We start from the raw sequence: 19,650 nt of genomic DNA, 5'->3' as shown, positions 1-19,650 counted from the left end.
AGAAACTGCGGCAGACACAAAGAAATGGAAAAACATTCCATGCTCATGGATTGGAAGAACAAATATTGTGAAGATGTCAATGCTACCTAGAGCAATCTACACATTCAATGCAATCCCCATCAAAATACCATCCACTTTTTCCAAAGAAATGGAACAAATAATCCTAAAATTTGTATGGAACCAGAAAAGACCCCGAATAGCCAGAGGAATGTTGAAAAAGAAAAGCAAAGCTGGCAGCACCACAATTCCGGACTTCCAGCTCTATATCAAAGCTGTCATCATCAGGACAGTACGGTACTGGCACAAAAACAAACACATAGATCAATGGAACAGAATAGAGAGCCCAGAAATGGACCCTCCATTCTTTGGTCAACTAATCTTCAATAAAGCAGTAAAGAATGTCCAATGGAAAAAAGACAGTCTCTTCAACAAGTGGTGTTGGGAAAATTGGACAGCCACATACAGAAGAATGAAACGGGACCATTTCCTTACACCACACAAAAAAGTAGACTCAAAATGGTTGAAAGACCTCAATGTGAGACAGAAGTCCATCAAAATCGTAAAGGAGAACACAGGCAGCAACCTCTTCGACCTCAGCCACAGCAACTTCTTCCTAGATACATTGCCAAAGGCAAGGGAAAGCAAGGGGAAAAATGAACTATTGGGACTTCATCAGGATAAAAAGCTTTTGCACAGCAAAAGAAACAGTCCACAAAACCAAAAGACAACCGACAGAATGGGAGAAGATTTTTGCAAATGACATATCAGATAAAGAGCTTGTATCCAAAATTTATAAAGAACTTATCAAACTCAATACCCAAAGAACAAATAATCCAATCAAGAAATGGGTAGAAGACATGAACAGACATTTTTCCAAAGAAGATATCCAAATGGCCAACAGACACATGAAAAAGTGCTCAACATCGCTCGGAATCAGGGAAATCCAAATCAAAACCTCAATGAGATACCACCTCATACCAGTCAGAATGGCTAAAATTAACAAGTCAGGAAATGACAGATATTGGCGGGGATGCGGAGAAAGGGGAACGCTCCTACACCGTTGGTGGGAATGCAAGCTGGTGCAACCACTCTGGAAAACAGTATGGAGGTTCCTCAAAAAGTTGAAAATAGAGCTACCGTATGACCCAGCAATTGCACTACTGGGTGTTTACCCCAAAGATACAAATGTAGGGATCCGAAGGGGTATGTGCACCCCAATGTTTATAGCAGCAATGTCCACAATAGCCAAACTATGGAAAGAGCCAAGATGTCCATCGACAGATGAATGGATAAAGAAGATGTGGTGTGTGTATGTGTGTGTGTGTGTGTGTGTGTGTGTGTGTGTGTGTGTGTGTGTGTGTGTATGGAATATTATGCAGCCATCAAAAGGAATGAGATCTTGCCATTTGCAATGATGTGGATGGAACTGGAGGGTGTTATGCTGAGCGAAATAAGTCAATCAGACAAGGACATGTATCATATGACCTCACTGATATGAGGAATTCTTAATCTCAGGAAACAAACTGAGGGTTGCTGGAGTGGTGGGGGGTGGGAGGCATGGGGTGGCTGGGTGATAGACACTGGGGAGGGTATGTGCTATGGTGAGCGCTGTGAATTGTGCAAGACTGTTGAATCACAGATCTGTACCTCTGAAACAAATAATGCAATATATGTTATGAAAAAAAAAAGAAGAAGATAGCAGGAGGGGAAGAATGAAGGGGGGTAAATTGGAGGGGGAGACGAACCATGAGAGACGATGGAGTCTGAAAAACAAACTGAGGGTTCTAGAGGGGAGGGGGTGGGGGATGGGTTAGCCTGGTGATGGGTAATAAAGAGGGCACGTTCTGCATGGAGCACTGGGTGTTACGCACAAACGATGAATCATGGAACACTACATCCAAAACAAATGATGTAATGTATGGTGATTAACATAACAATAAAAAATTAAAAAAAAACTTTTGATGGGTTACTATGACAAAGAGCAAAAAAGTCTAAGGTTTTAGCTTGAAATGTATGATCCTGTCTAACTCTTCAGTTCATATTTTATTTTTTTATTTTTTTAAAGATTTTATTTATTTATTTGACAGAGAGAGTGAAGGAGCACAAGCAGGGGGAGCGGCAGAGGGAGAGGAAGAAGCAGGCTCCCCACTGAGCAGGGACCCTGATGTGGGACTCAATCCCAGGACCCTGGGATCATGACCTGAGCCGAAGGCAGATGCTTAACCATCTGAGCCACCCAGGCACCTCTTCAGTTCATATTTTAGTAACACTGAATTGTTGTGGTATCCACAGGCACCACGCTGTTTCACATTTCCATGCTTTCGCTCAGGTTGCTGCCTTGGGTTGGAATACTCTTCCTTCCCTCTGTCAACCAGATAAGCAATAGAAATAGGTCAATCAGTTCAGGAATTATCCTCTGGAAGGCATCTTTTGACACCCTGTTGTGTATAATATAAAAAATATTCCAAGTGTATATCACTGCATTTATAATACTGAAATCCTCCAGGGAGTCCCTCAAGCAGGGACCATGTCACACCATTAGCACATGGCACAGGACTCATGGTGTCAAGTGTTCAAAATATATTCTTAGTAAACACCAGGACTTCTTCTGAGGGGAATTAAAAGTTATCGCTCCACACCCAGTGCTGTATGGAAGTGCTGAGTCACTATGTTGTACACCTGAAACTTATATTGTGCTGTATAACTAACTGGAATTAAACAAAAAAAAAACTTAAAAAAGAAAATTTATGGCTCCCGTTGTCCAACTTTTGCTCCATGCAGCAACAAAAACCATCTCTAAAGAGAAATACAGCATTTGGATAGTGCCTAAAAAGGCAAAGTTTAAATACTATTTATAGGAAATTTTTCACTTACCTAAATTGCTGTAGGTTGCACTACAGGGATTCAGGTCGATAGTATCTGAAACATCTTCTTTTTCCTCTTCCCTTTCCAGTTCGGGGAGAGGGAACGCTGCTGGGACAGAAGGGCAGCCTCCGTCATCTTGCCTCACAACAACGGATCTTGGATCCCGTGGAGAAAAGTCCTCTGTCACTTCCTGGGTCTTGGGACTGAAACAAATCAGACTGTGGTCACAGTGGCATTCAAAGGTCTTGCTAAAATTTAGATTTATGGAATACATATACTTGCCCAAAATGGAAGTAACTAGCCCCAGAGTCACAGCAATAAGGCCTAAAATACTTGTCTGAATACAGGGCAGTCCTTCGTATAGGCTGATCCTTCTATTTATCTTGATTCATACATATTAAGAATCCAGTTTGGTAGAGGAGGTACAGTAAGCTCAGAAGGAAGCTTGAGAATAAGAAGGTAAGAAGTGAAACTTTTTTAGGCAAGGGGTGGTCATGGTAGCGGTGGAGAAGGGTGAATGCTTAACTGGTTAAAGACAAAATACACACGTGCTTAGTGAAGTATTTAGCATACTTACTATACTATAGTACTGTAACATCAAATAATTTACTATATAAACTTTATTTAGTATTTTACTACATGCTGAAGTATTTAGTAAAGGATCAGGAATAAAGTTGAGATTAGACTAAATAAGGTTAAGCAATTGCTTTAGTAGGTAAACTGAGGCCAGGAAAGTCTTGTTGCCAGGAGGACAGAATCATTAACCTTTGCCTGCATGCATACAGCAGGCAAAGTGAATGGAAATGAAAGTTCTGCATTCTAGTTAATCTTACCTATTAAAATGAATCTGAAAGATCCTGTTGGCCACATACCACAATATGGCATCCATACTACTTTGTGTTTCCAATCTTGTTTCACTGCTGCCTGCTCATTTGCTTATAGCTATCTCTTCCAATCTTCCCCACTTCCCATCCCGCCTGAACTGTCAATTCTGTTGCTATAAGTACAAGGGGATGGAATGGTCATTAAATGTTGGTAGAGAAAACTAGCCTAGTTAGAAAATCTCAGGGGCTAGCCAACAAAATAAATTCAAAATCAGGCATCTTTAATGGTTTCTGAAAGTGTTCTTAGACCGTCACACCCTCACCAACCCTCCTTCCTAATTGTTTTGTTTTTGTTTTTTCTTTTTATTTGTTTATTTTTAAAGATTTTATTTATTTATTTGACAGGGAGAGACACAGCGAGAGAGGGAACACAAGCAGAGAAAGTGGGAGAGGGAGAAGCAGGCTTCCCATGGAGCAGAGAGCCCGATGTAGGGCTCAATCCCAGGACCCTGGGATCATGACCTGAGCCAAAGGCAGACGCTTAACAACTGAGCCACCCTTTTTTAAAAATGTGGGCAAAGAGAAAGAAGCAAATATCTTATACTATTACACGTTATTTCTGGATTTTCAATTGGCATGATGGCATTTACAAGTTTCTTTAAAAGTGATACATTGTTTGATCATGTGTCATCAGAACATACATCACCTGTGGATTTGAGGGTGTAGATCTGAAGGAGTACCTTCTTAGCAATCTTTCATTATGGAAATTATGCATGTGTCTGAACAGAAAAATAAGCCTTGAGGTCTGCTGGATATACAACTTCAAAAATACTCTTTCAAAGCTGGCAGAGCCAGAGGTCTCTCTATACTGAGAGTGAGCAATGAGCTGGAGGTTCCTTTCTGGTATCTGGCTCTCGAGGACAGTGGTAAGGTGGAAAGGAACCACTCCACTAGCAGCCACTAGGGTGCTTTATGTAAAGGAGGCCTCACACAGTAAAGCATGCTGCCTCTTAATGGGCTGCCCTAGGTCATCAACCTGAAAGAAGGGCTCCAAACAAAACTGGTTTCTCATAATATGGAGCATTATAAAATCAAGGTAAGAAGGGGCCTTTACTTCCCTGCATTAGTAAAGACAAAGCCAAGTGACACTTCTGAGACCCTCTTAGACACCACTTAGTGTCAAGACTAGATCACTGAGTAGTTTATCAACTACTAAAATTATCAAGGAAATTGATCTTTATTGGGCAGAAGTTAATGTAAGCCATTTCTGATTTCAAAGTACAAGTATATATATAATATAATTATATATCAATAAATATAAAGTGCCATTCTCTTATTTTAGAGTTAATCTGAGAGGTTTCCTAAAATGCTGTTTTTAAGCTCCTAACCTCCGCAAGCTTGCTCTTGCCTTTTTCCCCCAATCTCCTCATTATTACTAAAAGACAGCTTTCTTTTCCATTATCAAAAGGGATTGGTAAAGATTGGTTCAGAAACCATGACTACCCTCCCTTGTCTGTTTTCTTCCCAAGCAATGGGCTATTTACCATGAGCCTCAGCTATTGTGAAACCCATAGAAAGAGGTGCTGCTATTAAACCGTGAGGAATTCCCTGGGCCTGCTCCCCACATACATGAAACATAGCTCTGTGCTCCTAAGGGCTTCTCAATACGGACGCTAAAAAGCAAGAAATGTTGAAGACTCACCCACTGTACTCACTCATACAATTCCCCATTAAACGATATTCTATAGGCCTTCTTCAGTCTGTTAATCATGTTCTGAAGCTCTGATGTACCAGAGATCCCACTGAGCTCAGGAGGACTATAAGTTGGGTAAGATACAAGTTTCGAATTCTACACCTTAATATCATCTACTGCACCTTGACCTTTACCTTAGGGGTTTGGTCTGGGAAATGTGCCAAACTACCTCTGGGAAGCAAAGTGAAAACTAGTTTTATTAACTCTTTGAGGATCAGGGCAGGACAACCTATATTCCACATAAAGATTAGTTTTCATAAGCACATTTTAAATAAGTACACTGGTATATTAAATCACCAATTAAAATAATCATCAACTATAAAGAACTATGCAAAGAGAGCTGATGAAAGTAAAATCACAAGGAATTGCAAATGGATGCTAGGATGTTTAATCAGCAGTGACAGGAGAGTCTAAAAGGAAGAATTTTTTAAGAAAAATGCATCAATGATCTGTCACGTCTTGATGCTTGTGGGAGGAACAGCTCTTTGTATGATGAAAATGGTAAAAGAGAGGTGGGAAAGGGAGAGGATTTGAGAGTTCAAACTTAGATGTGATAACATGCTATGGCTAAAAAATGAAAAAGAACTGAGATAAGCATTGGAGAAGGTTGACTCAGTCACTACTATCAATAGACAAATTATCTAGGAAGAAAGAAGGAAGTAAAATCTGACAACTTATCTAAGGCATATTAATTTTTTAAGGGAATATAATTTTTTTAAAAAGATTTTATTTATTTATTTGACAGAGAGAGACACAGCGAGAGAGGGAACACAAGCAGGGGGAGTGGGAGAGGGAGAAGCAGGCTTCCCGCCTAGCAGGGAGCCTGATGCAGGGGCTCTATCCCAGGACCCTGGGATCATGACCTGAGCCAAAGGCAGACGCTTAACGACTGGACCACCCAGGAGCCCCGGGAATATAATTTTTGACCATTGATTTTTGGTGCCATATTTAGATATGAAATCAGAAAACCCTCCCAAATAATAAAACAACACTTTTCAAATACAGACTTTATCTCCTAACAAAGTGGTTTACCACCAGTATTTCATCAAGAAATGTTTAAGGTAATGGAGAAAACACCAAAATGGGAATCCAAGAACCCAGCTCGGATTCCCTATTCCTTGATCATCTGTACAAACTAGAGGACAGCATCAGGAAGGAGATAATGAACAAAATGAAAATTTCCCCCTCATCTATGAGACAGAGGGTTAAAAAAAATCTTTAAAATGAAATTACAAGAAAGCTACTAGAATTTCCAATACATACTATCTTAGCACATCTTGAAATAACAAATATGACAAGGATAACTAGATTTTTTTTCAGGTAAGTACAATTTGATATTCATTGATACAAAACAGAACTGTTAACCGATAAATGTCCCACAAAAAGGACCCTATGGCTTTTCTATTTCTACTAGTTAAATTCATGTTGAAACAATCCCTAGTTCCATGGTGCTCTGTAGAATGTCTACAGTAACTATGGCATTGACATCTAGGTCCTTAATTGTCAGGCTGGGTCACACCCTGACTTAGCCTGCTATTTTCCTGGACCCTCAGCATTCACTCTGTTTTCATAATGGAAGACAACACAAGAGTGAGTGTACCTCAGACTCTTCAACTGACTTTTTCATTAATGACCAGTTTATAATTGAGATTCGGAATGTCTGACCCAACACTTAAAAAATCACGTCATAATCTCCATGAAGACATCTTATTTTCTGAACGTGGAGAATGAACTTAAGGTGTTCAAAAGAAACTGTAACATTGTTACAGATTTGTCTGTTATACAAACGAATCCCTTGGTAAGGTGATCTCTCATCAGTCTGCAACATTCATACATAATTCAAATCTGCACAAGCAGTCTCCTGTGGGAAGCTTACTTGGCTTACCCAGGTGGTAGGATTAATCATTACACCATCAAATGAAAATGATCTTTTTTTTTCCTGGCAAATTTATTCAAGACAGATTTTTGTAAAAATTCTGTTAAAAGTCTGAATGTACTTTTTAAAAAGGCAAATTAATTCTGCATTAGAGTCCTTTATGCATCCAAGTATTTCCGCAATTTCTGTTCAACTTTATCTTCAAATTCAACCACCTCCACTCAGCTTCAGAAGGGATAGTAAATGAAGCTTCTACAGAGACCATCTGCCTCTTTGGACAAATGGTATTCTAACTTCCCATTTGCCAGCTCTCTTTGGCAACAACTTTTGTCTCTATTTGCCCAAGAAAGCCAATTAACAAATGTGTGATTTTTAAAACCTCTTTTTACCCCTAAAATTCAGATCAAAGCATATCAGAAACAGCATATCACAGTTCTGTTAACTGGTTTCAGAGCTGCTGATTTCTGGGGTTGCTGGGGATGATGGACTTTTGCAGAAATGGAATATATACCAACACATGAGGAGAGTTCAAAGTTATCAAATCTCACACCTTTAATCTATCAGAAGGAGGAAAAACTCTGTCTCTTTCTGTCCCTGTAACCCCTGCCAATCTGACATTTCATAATCCTATCTTAGTTTCCAGGTCATCAACTTGATTTTGCTACATTTTCCAATAACTGGCATTCTTAGGTAGAAAAGTGTTGTGTCCATTGATCACTATCTTAGTGTCTCCCATTTTCCACTAAGCCTTCTGTAGTCTCCCTGAAAACTTCAAACTTCTTCTCCTGAACTGAGATTAACCTTTCACTGAGATCTGATGAGTTCTTCCTAATATGTCTAACAGAGGCTGGTCAAACAAAGGTAGCTCTTACTGGTGTGAATGAAGTGGCTAGGTCTTGGAATGGGGAAGACTGGCAGCCACGAGCAAGGTCTTGAATAGACTCTAATTTTCAGACACTGCATGGTTTCACTTTTTTTTTTTAAACAGATGTGAATAGCAAATTAAAAGTGTCTTTAAGGCACCAGACTGCAAGACAGCAAAGTAGATAAAAACACAGGCCACTGTAAATCACTGTCATCTTCATAATACTAAGAAAAATTACAGTTTTAAAATCCTAGGAAATATGAAGTCAGAATGGTATCTGTGCAAATTAACAGAGAAGATAAACTAATCTTGAAAAAGAGCAATAAAAGAAGGCTGCCTTTCTCAAAAACAGAGTTACAGAAGAAGCTTCTCATCACCAGTTAGGGCTTGGCTCACTTCTGAAGAATATGGTGTGAGATATTGATGTATATTTCCTGGAAAAAGCAAGATAGTAGAAGAAAAGACAGGTCTCTCCAACAGGACTAGCCAAGGGAGGGTATGGGCCCTTGACTTTGGATGCATGCTCAGAAGCACTGAAGACGGGAATCACTACACCTTTTCCACTTTCCTCTTACCTCCCTCCACTGCCTGTCTGCCCCTAGAGTCAGAGGAGGGAAAGGATTATGTATACTCAACTCTACAAAAACACTGAGGTCTCGCAGAGAGGATGGGAGCCCAAACCGCTGAGAACCCACTCCTACTCAACACTGCACAAGCTGCATACTTTTCCACTTAATTCACAAAACTCTCCAGGAGGTTGAGGCAGTTGCTTTCGTTTTGCAGATGGGGAAACTGAGATCGAATGAAGTGAAATGAGTTGCCTAGGATTACGAGGGTAATTTGGTAGCAAAGTCCGCATCTGAACTGGATCATCTCCAAACTAACATCCACCACACTGGTGCCATAAGGCAAGCTTCGTATGTTGCAAAGACTCAGCAATAAATGCTCGATTGTGAAGATGAAGAAGTAGAGTGCTCTGAAAAGAATATAGCTCTTATTAAAATTATTAAAGGCTATTAATGATTACAGATGTGTTCTACTTTTGGGAAAAATTCTAAACAAATTATTTACATTGCAAAAGAATTTCTTTAAATAGGAGCTGTTTTAGTACAGAAGGACTGCATTTAGAGATACCGGCGCCTCTACATTCGCTGAGTGCTCGGTACTGTACTGAAATATCCATCGCCTACCAATACCACTACAAGTAAGGCTTGTTATTCCTGTAACAGGGAATCAGGACAGCAGCCAAAACTTACATAGTACATACTGTGTGCCTGTTCCAAGCCATGAGTCTCAAAAGTGGCACTACTGACATTTTGGACCAGATAATACTTTGCTGTTAAAAGATGTCCTGTGCATAGTAGGGTCACACTAGCATCTCTTGCCTCTACCCAGGTGTTGGAACCACTCTCTCCTTCCCTAGTCATGATGACCAAATAGTCTGCAAACATTGGCAATGCCCTGGGCTGGGGGGAGTGGGGGGCGGCACAAAATCTACCCCCTTCTAACCTTTTACATAAATTCTTTTGAATCTCACAAAAATGCCCTAGGCAGATTATTATCTCTGTTTTACAAATGAAGAGATTAGAGTCCAGAGAGGTTAAGTCATTTGCCTCAGGTAACACAGCTGCTAACTGGTGGAGTTGAGATTAAAATCCCGCAGTTCAGCTCTAGGGTCTGTGCTCTAAACAGATATACTATTCTGCCTCAGTTCATAGATGAGGTAATCTGAAGCAGAGCTTGTCTAAGATGACAGAGCTAATAAGTGGTGAAAGTAGGATTCAAATCCAGGTCTGAGTGACTTCAAAGTCAATGTTCTAAAATATTATGCCAATTGTCATATGGCTGTAATGTGCCTAATAATTACCTTGGGAACTTGCTAAAGATGCAGATTTGCGGCTCCCACCTCTAGGGACTGATTTAACAGCTCTGGGGGATGGCCCAGGAATCTGATTATACAAACACCCCAGGAGATTCTGACATGGTCCTAGGGCCACGCTCTGAGAAACTATTTTTACTGCCGTGCCACAGAACAGGGCAGTAAGTATAAAAAGGATCAGGGTGTAAAAAGTAAGAAAATTTTAAGTTAGGAGCATCGCGGAGAAGTGATATAGCTCAGGAGTGATATAAAGGGAAATAAAATAATTTAGGTAGTCACAGATGGGAGATTCATAATGGGCTATTAAAAAAGGGGAGGGGCTGTTTTGGAACCAATGCTTACCTTCTGAGGTTTATTCTTAGAATACAATTATACAAACTCACAAAATGTTAGAAAACAAGGATTTGGTTTAGTATGACATTTACAATTTTTATTTGAAGCCCTGGCTGGACAAAGTCACCTCTGAAAATAAGCAACAGCATCTGTGACAGCAGCAATAGGTCGAGTCTCCCGACATGTAGCACGACCTCAATTCCCTGTATCAACAGAGGACAGAGATGAGCACAAAGGGCAGACACCTCTGACTGAGAAAGCTGCTACAAGAAGAGGGACCTTGGACCTGTACCTTCTGCTCACTGGGCCAGGGTTCTCTTCCTAAAATCCCTATTTTGTTCTGCTGTTCCTCTGTTCCACACCCTTGTGACCTGTCAAGGTCAGGTCTGAACTACCTGCAGGTCTTCAGGGCCTTTCACAATAAGGCTGCAATGTATGTTTCCATTCTTATTCCAAATTTTCCAACACACAATCCTTTAGCTCCACACAAACCAATGTATTTCTACACTGTAACTCCCTGTCCCTTGGACACACCATATTTTCCATCTTTACTGAACCTACTTTCCCTACCTAGAGTTGCCTCCCTTCTCTCCATCTATTTCAAACTCAGCCAGTCATTAAAGACTACTCAGGCCTCACACTGCCCAAGACATCTTTGTGTCTGCAGGGACTCTCTGAACACCCATAACAGGTGTTCTGGATGAACACTTGCCGCCCCCCCCCCATTCATATGTTGAAGCCCTAAACCCCAGTGGCTATATTTGGAGATGGGGCTCTAAGGAAATAATTAAGATTAAATGAAGTGACTATCTTTTTTTTTTTTTTAACATATAATAGGAAGGGGAGAATGAAGGGGGGCAAATCAGAGGGGGAGACAAACCATGAGAGACTATGGACTCTGAGAAACAAACTGAGGGTTTTAGGGGTGGGGGTAGGGAGGTGGGTTAGCCCAGTGATGGGTATTAAAGAGGGCACGTACTGCATGGAGCACTGGGTGTTACATGCAAACAATGAATCATGGAACACCACTTCAAAAAAACTAATGATGTAATGTATGGTGACTAACATAACATAATAAAAAAAAAGATTAAATGAGATGATAAGGGTGGAAGGACCCTGTCAGATAGGATAGGTGTACTCACAACAAAAAATACCACAGAGCTTGCTGTCTCTCCCTCTCTGCACACAATTCACTGAGGAAAGTGAGGACATAGCGAGAAGGTGGTCATTCTGCAAGCCAGGAAGAGAGCCCTCACCAGAAACCAATTCAACTGGAACCTTGACCTTGGACTTCTGGCCTCCAGAACTGTGAGCAAATCTATTTTTGTTATTTAAGTCACCCAGTCTATGGTATTTTATTTATGGTATCCCGAGCAGACTAATACAAAGGGACTGAGAATTACAGCAAACACTCAGTAAATAGGTGTTATCAAATCAGGTGGGATCTAGGCAGCAAGGCACTAGAGGGCATCACTAAGGAGCTGTATCTGCACTCCTCCCAGTAAAATTTCGGTCTGTACCACCATGGAGAACAGGATCAGGACAGGTTCCAATGCGGAGCAGGACATCTCCCTGATGCAGAGTGGAGCTTCATTCCTGTGCCAGCAGCACAGAAAGGCCAAAGACTGATTCCGGACGCTCTTCTACTACAAAAGAACTAGGACTGGGGGTGAGGCGACTGATTAGTGCACACTGCTGTCATCATGTCGGTTTTATTGGCAAGCCTTTCTCCTTGCTATTGACAAATCACTGTTACAGAGGCACCATTTGAGAACAAACTGCTTGTCCTGGAATTAAACCTTTAAATATTACCTGATAACTCCAACTACTACAGTTATGTTAAATAATCACTGGCTGAAACTGTGGCCTAGAGGTCTGGATACAGTCCTGGCATTTCAAAACTCAAATTTCATTTCGGCACTGCCACCACTGCTACTCTGCCCCCGCCTCCCATCATTCATCTATAAAATGAGTATAGGACATTTATACGAGTACGGATTAATTAGGAAATTCATATAAAGTGCTTTGAAGAGAGTGAACAACTATGTTTAACTATGCCCATGTCGAGTACTTTGAGACTGCTCGACAGCTCAGTGAATAAGTACATACCCCTTCCTGTTCACAGACTCACCTTCTTGCACTGAGGCTGACTTTATAAAAGACATGGCAGACACCAACAGACTCAACAATCACCACCAAGAGTAAAAAAACAAAAACAAAAACAAAAACAAAAAAACACTTAGGGACCAAACACCTCTGAAGTCAGAATCTGGCTCTGCTACCTATTTGCATAGCAGCCCTGGGAATGTCGATGAGCCTCTGTTTCTCAAGATCCTATAAAATAGGAAGGATGCACTGTCATAGATGTTGGGACAACTGGAGATAATGTGAGTGAAAGTGTTTTAAGAATTATACAGTAAGATAGTAGTGTTTAACTTCAGATTCATTAGGTGAACAAGGAAACAAAACTGACCCAATAAGTGGGGGAAGTCTCAGATGGATTCTTCACTTGGAATATATTCATTATGAGATTCTAAGTAAGTAGTTTACCTCTCTGGAGTTTTATCACCTTCCAGAAGGGAAAGGAATGTAAAGCCATCTGAAGACCATCCCATCACGGTACACATAAACATAACCATTCTGCATCATTCTGTGATTAGGACCAAGTGAGATATTTATCAGTTTTTGTAAAACAGGATTATTTAGAATTTCAACAGTAAGGGCTTTATGAACTCATCTAACTTTAGGAAAAATATGTCAGCAAATATAGATGTGATCTTTATAAATGCTTGTAGTCCAGAAGTTTCTTTAGAGCAAGGAATATGTGATCAGGAGAGCAAGCAGCTACTTTTAGCTTCTGACTCCAATTTTTTTTCTTTATGAGAAATAGGAATTTGATCTTCAGAGGCCAGTCTGGTCCTTAGCATGAAAAGATGACTTTGATAGGATTCTCTTAGCAAAGAGTAGAGATAATGCAAATTAAGATATAATTGGAGCATAAGCATTAAAAAAATTCAAGTTTCTAACTGAACTTTACAGAGAGAAGGACATTACATTTTACCACAGTCTAAAAAGTACTCAGTCTTTTTTTCCATACTAGATGTGCATATATAGATGAATATAAAGAGACTCAGACTCTGGGTACTTCAGTGAGTTGCAAACCTGTGTAGTGTTTGGCTAGAATGAATACCAGCCACTAGCATGTCTGACAACCACAGACAAATCAGACACTATAGCTTAGTCCAGAGACTTTGTCAACTTTTTCTGTGAACAGTCAGTAATAAATATTTTAGGCTTTACAGACCATATGGTGTCTGTTGCACCCAACTTTGCTGTTCTAGTGTAAAAGTAGCTGAGTATGTCTGTTTTCCAATAAAACTTCATTTAGAGAAACAGGTGACAGGTTGGATTGGCCTATAGGCCATAGTTCTCCAACTTTTGGTCTATACTCTTGAGACTTGGAGTGGATTAGAAGGCTCCTAGGATTGACTCCTAGATTATTGAGGAATATAGCTTAGTTCTAAGGACTCTAAGGTCAAAAAGATATTGGAAGGATAAAGGGAAGGCTTATACAGATGAATGGCATTCCTAAGGGAGCAAAGGTATGCCAAATCTTATCTGCCTGTCCAAAACAGAAGTTGGCAGAAGTTTGGTTAGAATCCCAGCAGGGTGAGGCACAGATGAATTCCTGAGACGTTCCTGGGAATCCTAGAAAAACCAGACTTACATGATACAGAGAAACACATGCTGGGGGTCTTTGCTAATTAGGAACATGGTGTTTCAGGGCTGATGAAGCTAGAAACGTTTGCCAAAAGCTAGAAAGGGTTGCCAAAAGGTTTGCCATTCAGTGGGCAAATGAGATCTTTAACTTTGGCTGGGAGTATTATAGTTATTTTGGACGAGTTATAGTTATTTTCTTAGACATTGCCTAAGGTTTTCTAATTGATTAGAAAAAATTTTTTGAACTAAATTTTTAAGGACATGTGATTGGCAATAGATACTACCTACCAATTATAAAATAAAGGTGATTTTAGTCAATAAATTTACCACACTGTTTACTGAAAAGACTACTAAAAGGACATACTTCGGGAAGAAGGAAATTGAATCCAGAAGGGAGGAGTGAAATGAAAAAAAAAAGTGACAAACATGTGAATAAATCTAAAATAAAAAAAAGAATGATGTGACTGGGAGTGACTGAGAGTAGGGGAAGTTTCTTATGACTGGGCATTCAGTGTAGAATCTTTTGAGGAAGTGACATTTAAATTGATAGCTGAATGGGGTCCCTGGGAGGCTCAGTTGGTTAAGTGTCTGACTCTTGATTTCAGCTCAGGTCATGTTCTCAGGGTCGTGAGATCGAGCCCCACATCCGACTCCACGCTGGGCAGGGAACCTGCTTGGGATTCTCTCTCTCCCTCTTCCTCTGCCCCCCATCTCCCACTCTCTCTCTTAAATAAATAAATAGATAGACAGCTGAATGACAAGAAGCCTGCCATACAAAGATCTGAAGAAAGCATTCCACAGAGAGAATAGCTGATAAAAAAAGGGGTTATGTTTGGCATGTTTGAAGAGCAGAAAGAAAGAAAACTGTACTGTGAGAAACTCATGAACATGGGGATGAGTAGGAGATAGATTAAACAGGTAGGCAGAGGTCATATTATGTACGGACTTCCTTCACTGTGTTGACACTATGGGATTTGATTTGAAAAAGAGTACTTGGCTATTCTAGAGAAATTAGATTAGAAGGGGCAAGAGATTAAAGCAAGGAGATCAATTAGGAAAATAATTTTCCTAAATGGAAAAGGAAAATCAGGTGAGATGATGGTGGCTTGAATCAGGGTGGTAGAAGCAGATATGGAAAGAAGTAAACAGATTTGGGATATATTCTAGAGGTTGAGTTAATAAGACTTGCTGATTTTTTTTTTTTTTAATTTATTTGACAGAGAGAGACACAGCGAGAGAGGGAATACAAGCAGGGGGAATGGGAGAGGGAGAAGCAGGCTCCCTCTCGAGCAGGGAGCCCGATGCGGGGCTCGATCCCAGGACCCTGGGATCATGACCTGAGCTGAAGGCAGACACGTAACGACTGAGCCACCCAGGTGCCCCAAGACTTGCTGATATTTTGGATGTAGGGGGCAAGGAGAAAAGAAAGACCAAGGATGACTCCTATTTTTCTGGGATGAGCAACTGGATAGATGGTGGGACCATTTACCAAGAAGGCAAGACTTGGGATGGAATAGATTTGTAGGGAAAAATCAAGAGTTCTGTTTTGGACATATTTGAGATGTCCATTTGATGTTCAAGTGGAAATACCAAATGGGTAAGTATGTGAATCGTGGGGGAGGTCAGGGATGGAGTCATCAGAATATATCTAGTATTTAAAATCTTTTTTTTTTTAAGATTTTATTTATTTATTTGATAGAGAGAGAGTGCACAGGCTGGGGGAGTGGTGGGCAGAGGGAGAGGGAGAAGCAGGCTTCCCTCAGAGCAGGGAGCCCGATGTGGGACTTGATCCCAGGACCCTGGGATCATGACCTGAGCCGAAGGCAGACGCTTAACTGACTGAGCCACCCAAGAGCCCCTAGTATTTAAAGTCTTGGTACCAGATGCTGTTTAGCCAGGAGTTAGCCATTAAAGTTTAAAGAACTCTTTCTGGTATATGGTCATGATAGAAAATTTAAAAAATGCACTTTTTGGAGATACTTACTGAAACATTTACAGATGAAATGTCTGGGATTTGCTTCAAAATAATGGGGGGAAAGGAAATAAGGGTATAGATGAATCAAGACTGGCCATAAACTGATAATTGTTGAAGTGTGGTTTTAGGGTAAACGGTGGTTCGTTTTACTAATTTATCTACTTTTGTATATGTTTAAAACTTTATTTCACAAGAACTTTAAAATGAAAATAAATAAAAGGACCCATTTTAAGATGGTAGCCATTAAAATTAGTCCTATAGTACTGATGTCATGGTCAACATTATAAACAAGGCTCTCAGAAAGAAAGGAAGCCAGAATAACTGGGGTTCAAGAGTAAAAGAGTAAATAAGATTAAACAGTTGACAAAGGTCACATATATAGGACTTTCTGCAGTGTGGGGATATGACTGGATTTATGTTTAAGAAAGAACACTTGGCTGTTCTAAAAATAGACTATAGGGGTAAGACATAGAGCAAGGATTATCTTAAATTCTGGTGCCCTAAATGGAATTTATAAAGAGGTCAACCCTATTGCTAGATACTGTGCTAGATGCTTTATAGATATCAATTTAGTCCTCATAGTAGCTCTGTAAGGTAGGTATTATTATCATTATCATACAAATTGGGAAGCTTCAGCTTAGAGAGGTTAAGTCAAAAGTCACACAACTACCAGCGGTATAGATGGAATTCAAATCTTAGTCTGACTCCAGTGCTTTTCTCACTATGTGATATTATTCCCCATGCTATGGACACCAAAGAGTTGCAGAGATGGTAGGTAGGCTAGTGCTTCTAAAAATAATAGTGGAGGAATTCCCACTTGATCATAGACCAGAATAACCATTAAATTAACTTCTCTTGATCCACACTAGTCAGATAGAAATGATGCCTATGGATATATTCCTGAGTCAAAATTTGACTAGGATCCCTGTCACCAGTATTTCCACTTTCCAGCTCATTTTCAACACTACTTCCAATAGAGATTTTACAAAAAAAAAAAAAGTTAGGGCACCTGGCTGGCTCAGTTGGCGGAACATGCAACTCTTGATCTTGGGGTTGTGAGTTCAAGCCCCATGTTGGGTGGAGAGATTACTTAAAAAATAAAATCTTAAAAATTAAAAATAAATAAAAATTTTTAAAAAGTCACACACTAGGGGTGCCTGGGTGGCTCAGTCAGTCAAGTGTCTGCCTTCAGCTCAGGTCATGATCCAAGGGTCCTGGGATTAAGTCCCATATTGGGCTCTCTGCTCAGTGGGGAGTCTGCTTCTCCCTCCCCCTCTGCTGCTCCCCCTGCTTGTGCTCTCTCTCTGTCAAATAAAGAAATAAAATCTTAAAAAAAAAAGTCACACACTTTCCCCCTTAAAAATGGTTTCTGCCCCAAAATTTAAAGATAAGGGCCAAATATTTCAACATATCGTGCAAGCCTTTTCATAGTTTGTCTCAGCACTTTTCAAACGTTTTGTTCTCAGGATTCCTTTACACTTAAAAATTATTGAGAAGTGCAAGGGCTCTTGTTTATGTGAATTCTACCTACTGATATTGTATTAGAAATTAAAAATGAGAACATATAAAAATAGTTATAGTTCATTTAAAAATACTAAACCCTTTAAAAATAGTAACCTAAATAACATTATTTTCAAATCTCTTTAATATCTGGCTTAACAGAAGACAGATGAATTCTCATGTGTGCTTCTGCATTCAATCAGCTGTGATATGCTGCTTTGGTTAAAGTACAGTTGATTCTTGAACAATTGCAGGGGTTTGGGGTGCTGCCCCTCGTGCAGTCAAAAACCTGTGTATAAATCTCACTCTCCCAAAACTTATTACTAGTAGCCTACTATTAAGCAGAAGTATTACTTATAGTTATAGCCAATTAACATATATATGTTTTTAAAGATTTATTTATTTATTTGAGAGAGAGAGTGAGCGCAAGCGAGCACAAGCGGGTGGGGCAGAGGGAGAGGAAGAGAGAATCTGAAGCAGACTCCACGCTGATTGTGGAGCCTGATGAGGAGCCTGATCTTATGACCCTGAGATTATGACCTGACCTGAAACCAAGAGTTGACTCCTTAACTGCGCCACCTAGGCACCCCCAATTAACATATATTTTGTATGTTATATATATTATATACTGTATTCTTATGATAAAGTAAGCTAGAGAAAAGAAAATGTTATTAAGAAAATCATAAGGAAGAGGAAATACATTTACAGTATTTACATGTACAGTATTTATTAAAAAATCCATATATAAGTAGACCCATGCAATTCAAACCTGTGTTGTTCAAGGGTCAACTATATATTAAAAAAATGTGATCTCATCCATATATATAGGTGGGAAAGGAAAAAGTATATTAGTAGACTTTTAGATAATTGTGGATATTCTTCTTGGTACTATAGCAGAACTTGATAAGTGGAAGTCTCTTAAAGGTTACTTGCAATGTGGAATCTGAAACCGTATCAATAAACATTTTGGACTCAGTTGCATTAAAATCTATCTGTCCAACTTGCAGTTTCAATGGATCTTTTACTTATGTATAATTTTGTAATATTGTGCATTGGGTCATTTGGAAATTACCAGTTCACTGAGTTATGCCAATCTTCTAAAGGTTGACACATTATATATTTAAAAATCTTTTTATGCAAATACCACCACTACCAAACTCATCAGAAAAATCTCTAAGTATTAGAAAGCTGTCAAGGTCATGGTAACAGATATAAGTTTCTAAAATTCTTATTTTTATTTGAAGGCCTGAACTTTTTATCATTGACTACAAATACTGTCAGTTGTTTTCCTTGAAGTAATAGGCTTACAATGTTCATTCTTAAGAAAGTATCTTACATGCCCATCGACAGATGAATGGATAAAGAAGATGTGGTATATATACACAATGGAATATTATGCAGCCATCAAAAGGAATGAGATCTTGCCATTTGCAACGACGTGGATGGAACTGGAGGGTGTTATGCTGAGTGAAATAAGTCAATCAGAGAAAGACATGTATCACATGACCTCACTGATATGAGGAATTCTTAATCTCAGGAAACAAACTGAGTGTTACTGGAGTGGTTGGGGGTGGGAGTGATGGGGTGGCTGGGTGATAGACATTGGGGAGGGTATGTGCTACGGTGAGCGCTGTGAATTGTGCAAGACTGTTGAATTACAGATCTGTACTTCTGAAACAAATAACGCAACATATTTTAAGAAAAAAGAAAAAGAAGAAGATAACAGGAGAGGAAGAAAAGGGGAGTATGTCAGAGGGGGAGACAAACCATGAGAGATGATGGACTCTGAAAAACAAACTGAGGGTTCTAGAGGGGAGGGGGGGAGGGGGATGGGTTATCCTGGTGATGGGTATTGAGGAGGGCACGTTCTGCATGGAGCACTGGGTGTTATGAACAAACAATGAATCATGGAACACTGCACCAAAAACTAATGATGTAATATATGGTGATTAACATAATAATAAAAAAATAAAAAAAAAAAAAAGAAAGTATCTTACAAGCACTCAAGTCTGAATAGCCACAGTGGCTGCCACTTGTTCTTTCAAGGTAGTCCATGAAAA

The 19,650-nt window shown here is 39.7% G+C and overlaps 1 protein-coding gene across 20 annotated transcripts in view; it reads right to left on the bottom strand.

The window, feature by feature from the left end:
- PEAK1 (pseudopodium enriched atypical kinase 1) overlaps nt 1–19,650 on the bottom strand; it is a 361,282-nt gene that overhangs the window by 51,556 nt on the left and 290,076 nt on the right. For all 20 annotated transcript variants that reach the window (XM_073877414.1, XM_073877413.1, XM_073877408.1 and 17 more), the window contains one exon: nt 2,875–3,068. In XM_073877414.1, coding sequence (XP_073733515.1) covers nt 2,875–3,068 — 194 coding nt within the window. The remainder of the gene's footprint in view (nt 1–2,874; nt 3,069–19,650) is intronic.

Source organism: Callorhinus ursinus, unplaced genomic scaffold, assembly GCF_003265705.2.
Source record: "Callorhinus ursinus isolate GAN/ISIS: 27379988/994484 unplaced genomic scaffold, GSC_fseal_2.0 scaffold25, whole genome shotgun sequence".
Taxonomy (NCBI): Eukaryota; Metazoa; Chordata; class Mammalia; order Carnivora; family Otariidae; genus Callorhinus; species Callorhinus ursinus.
This window is presented reverse-complemented; position numbering and strand designations above follow the sequence as displayed.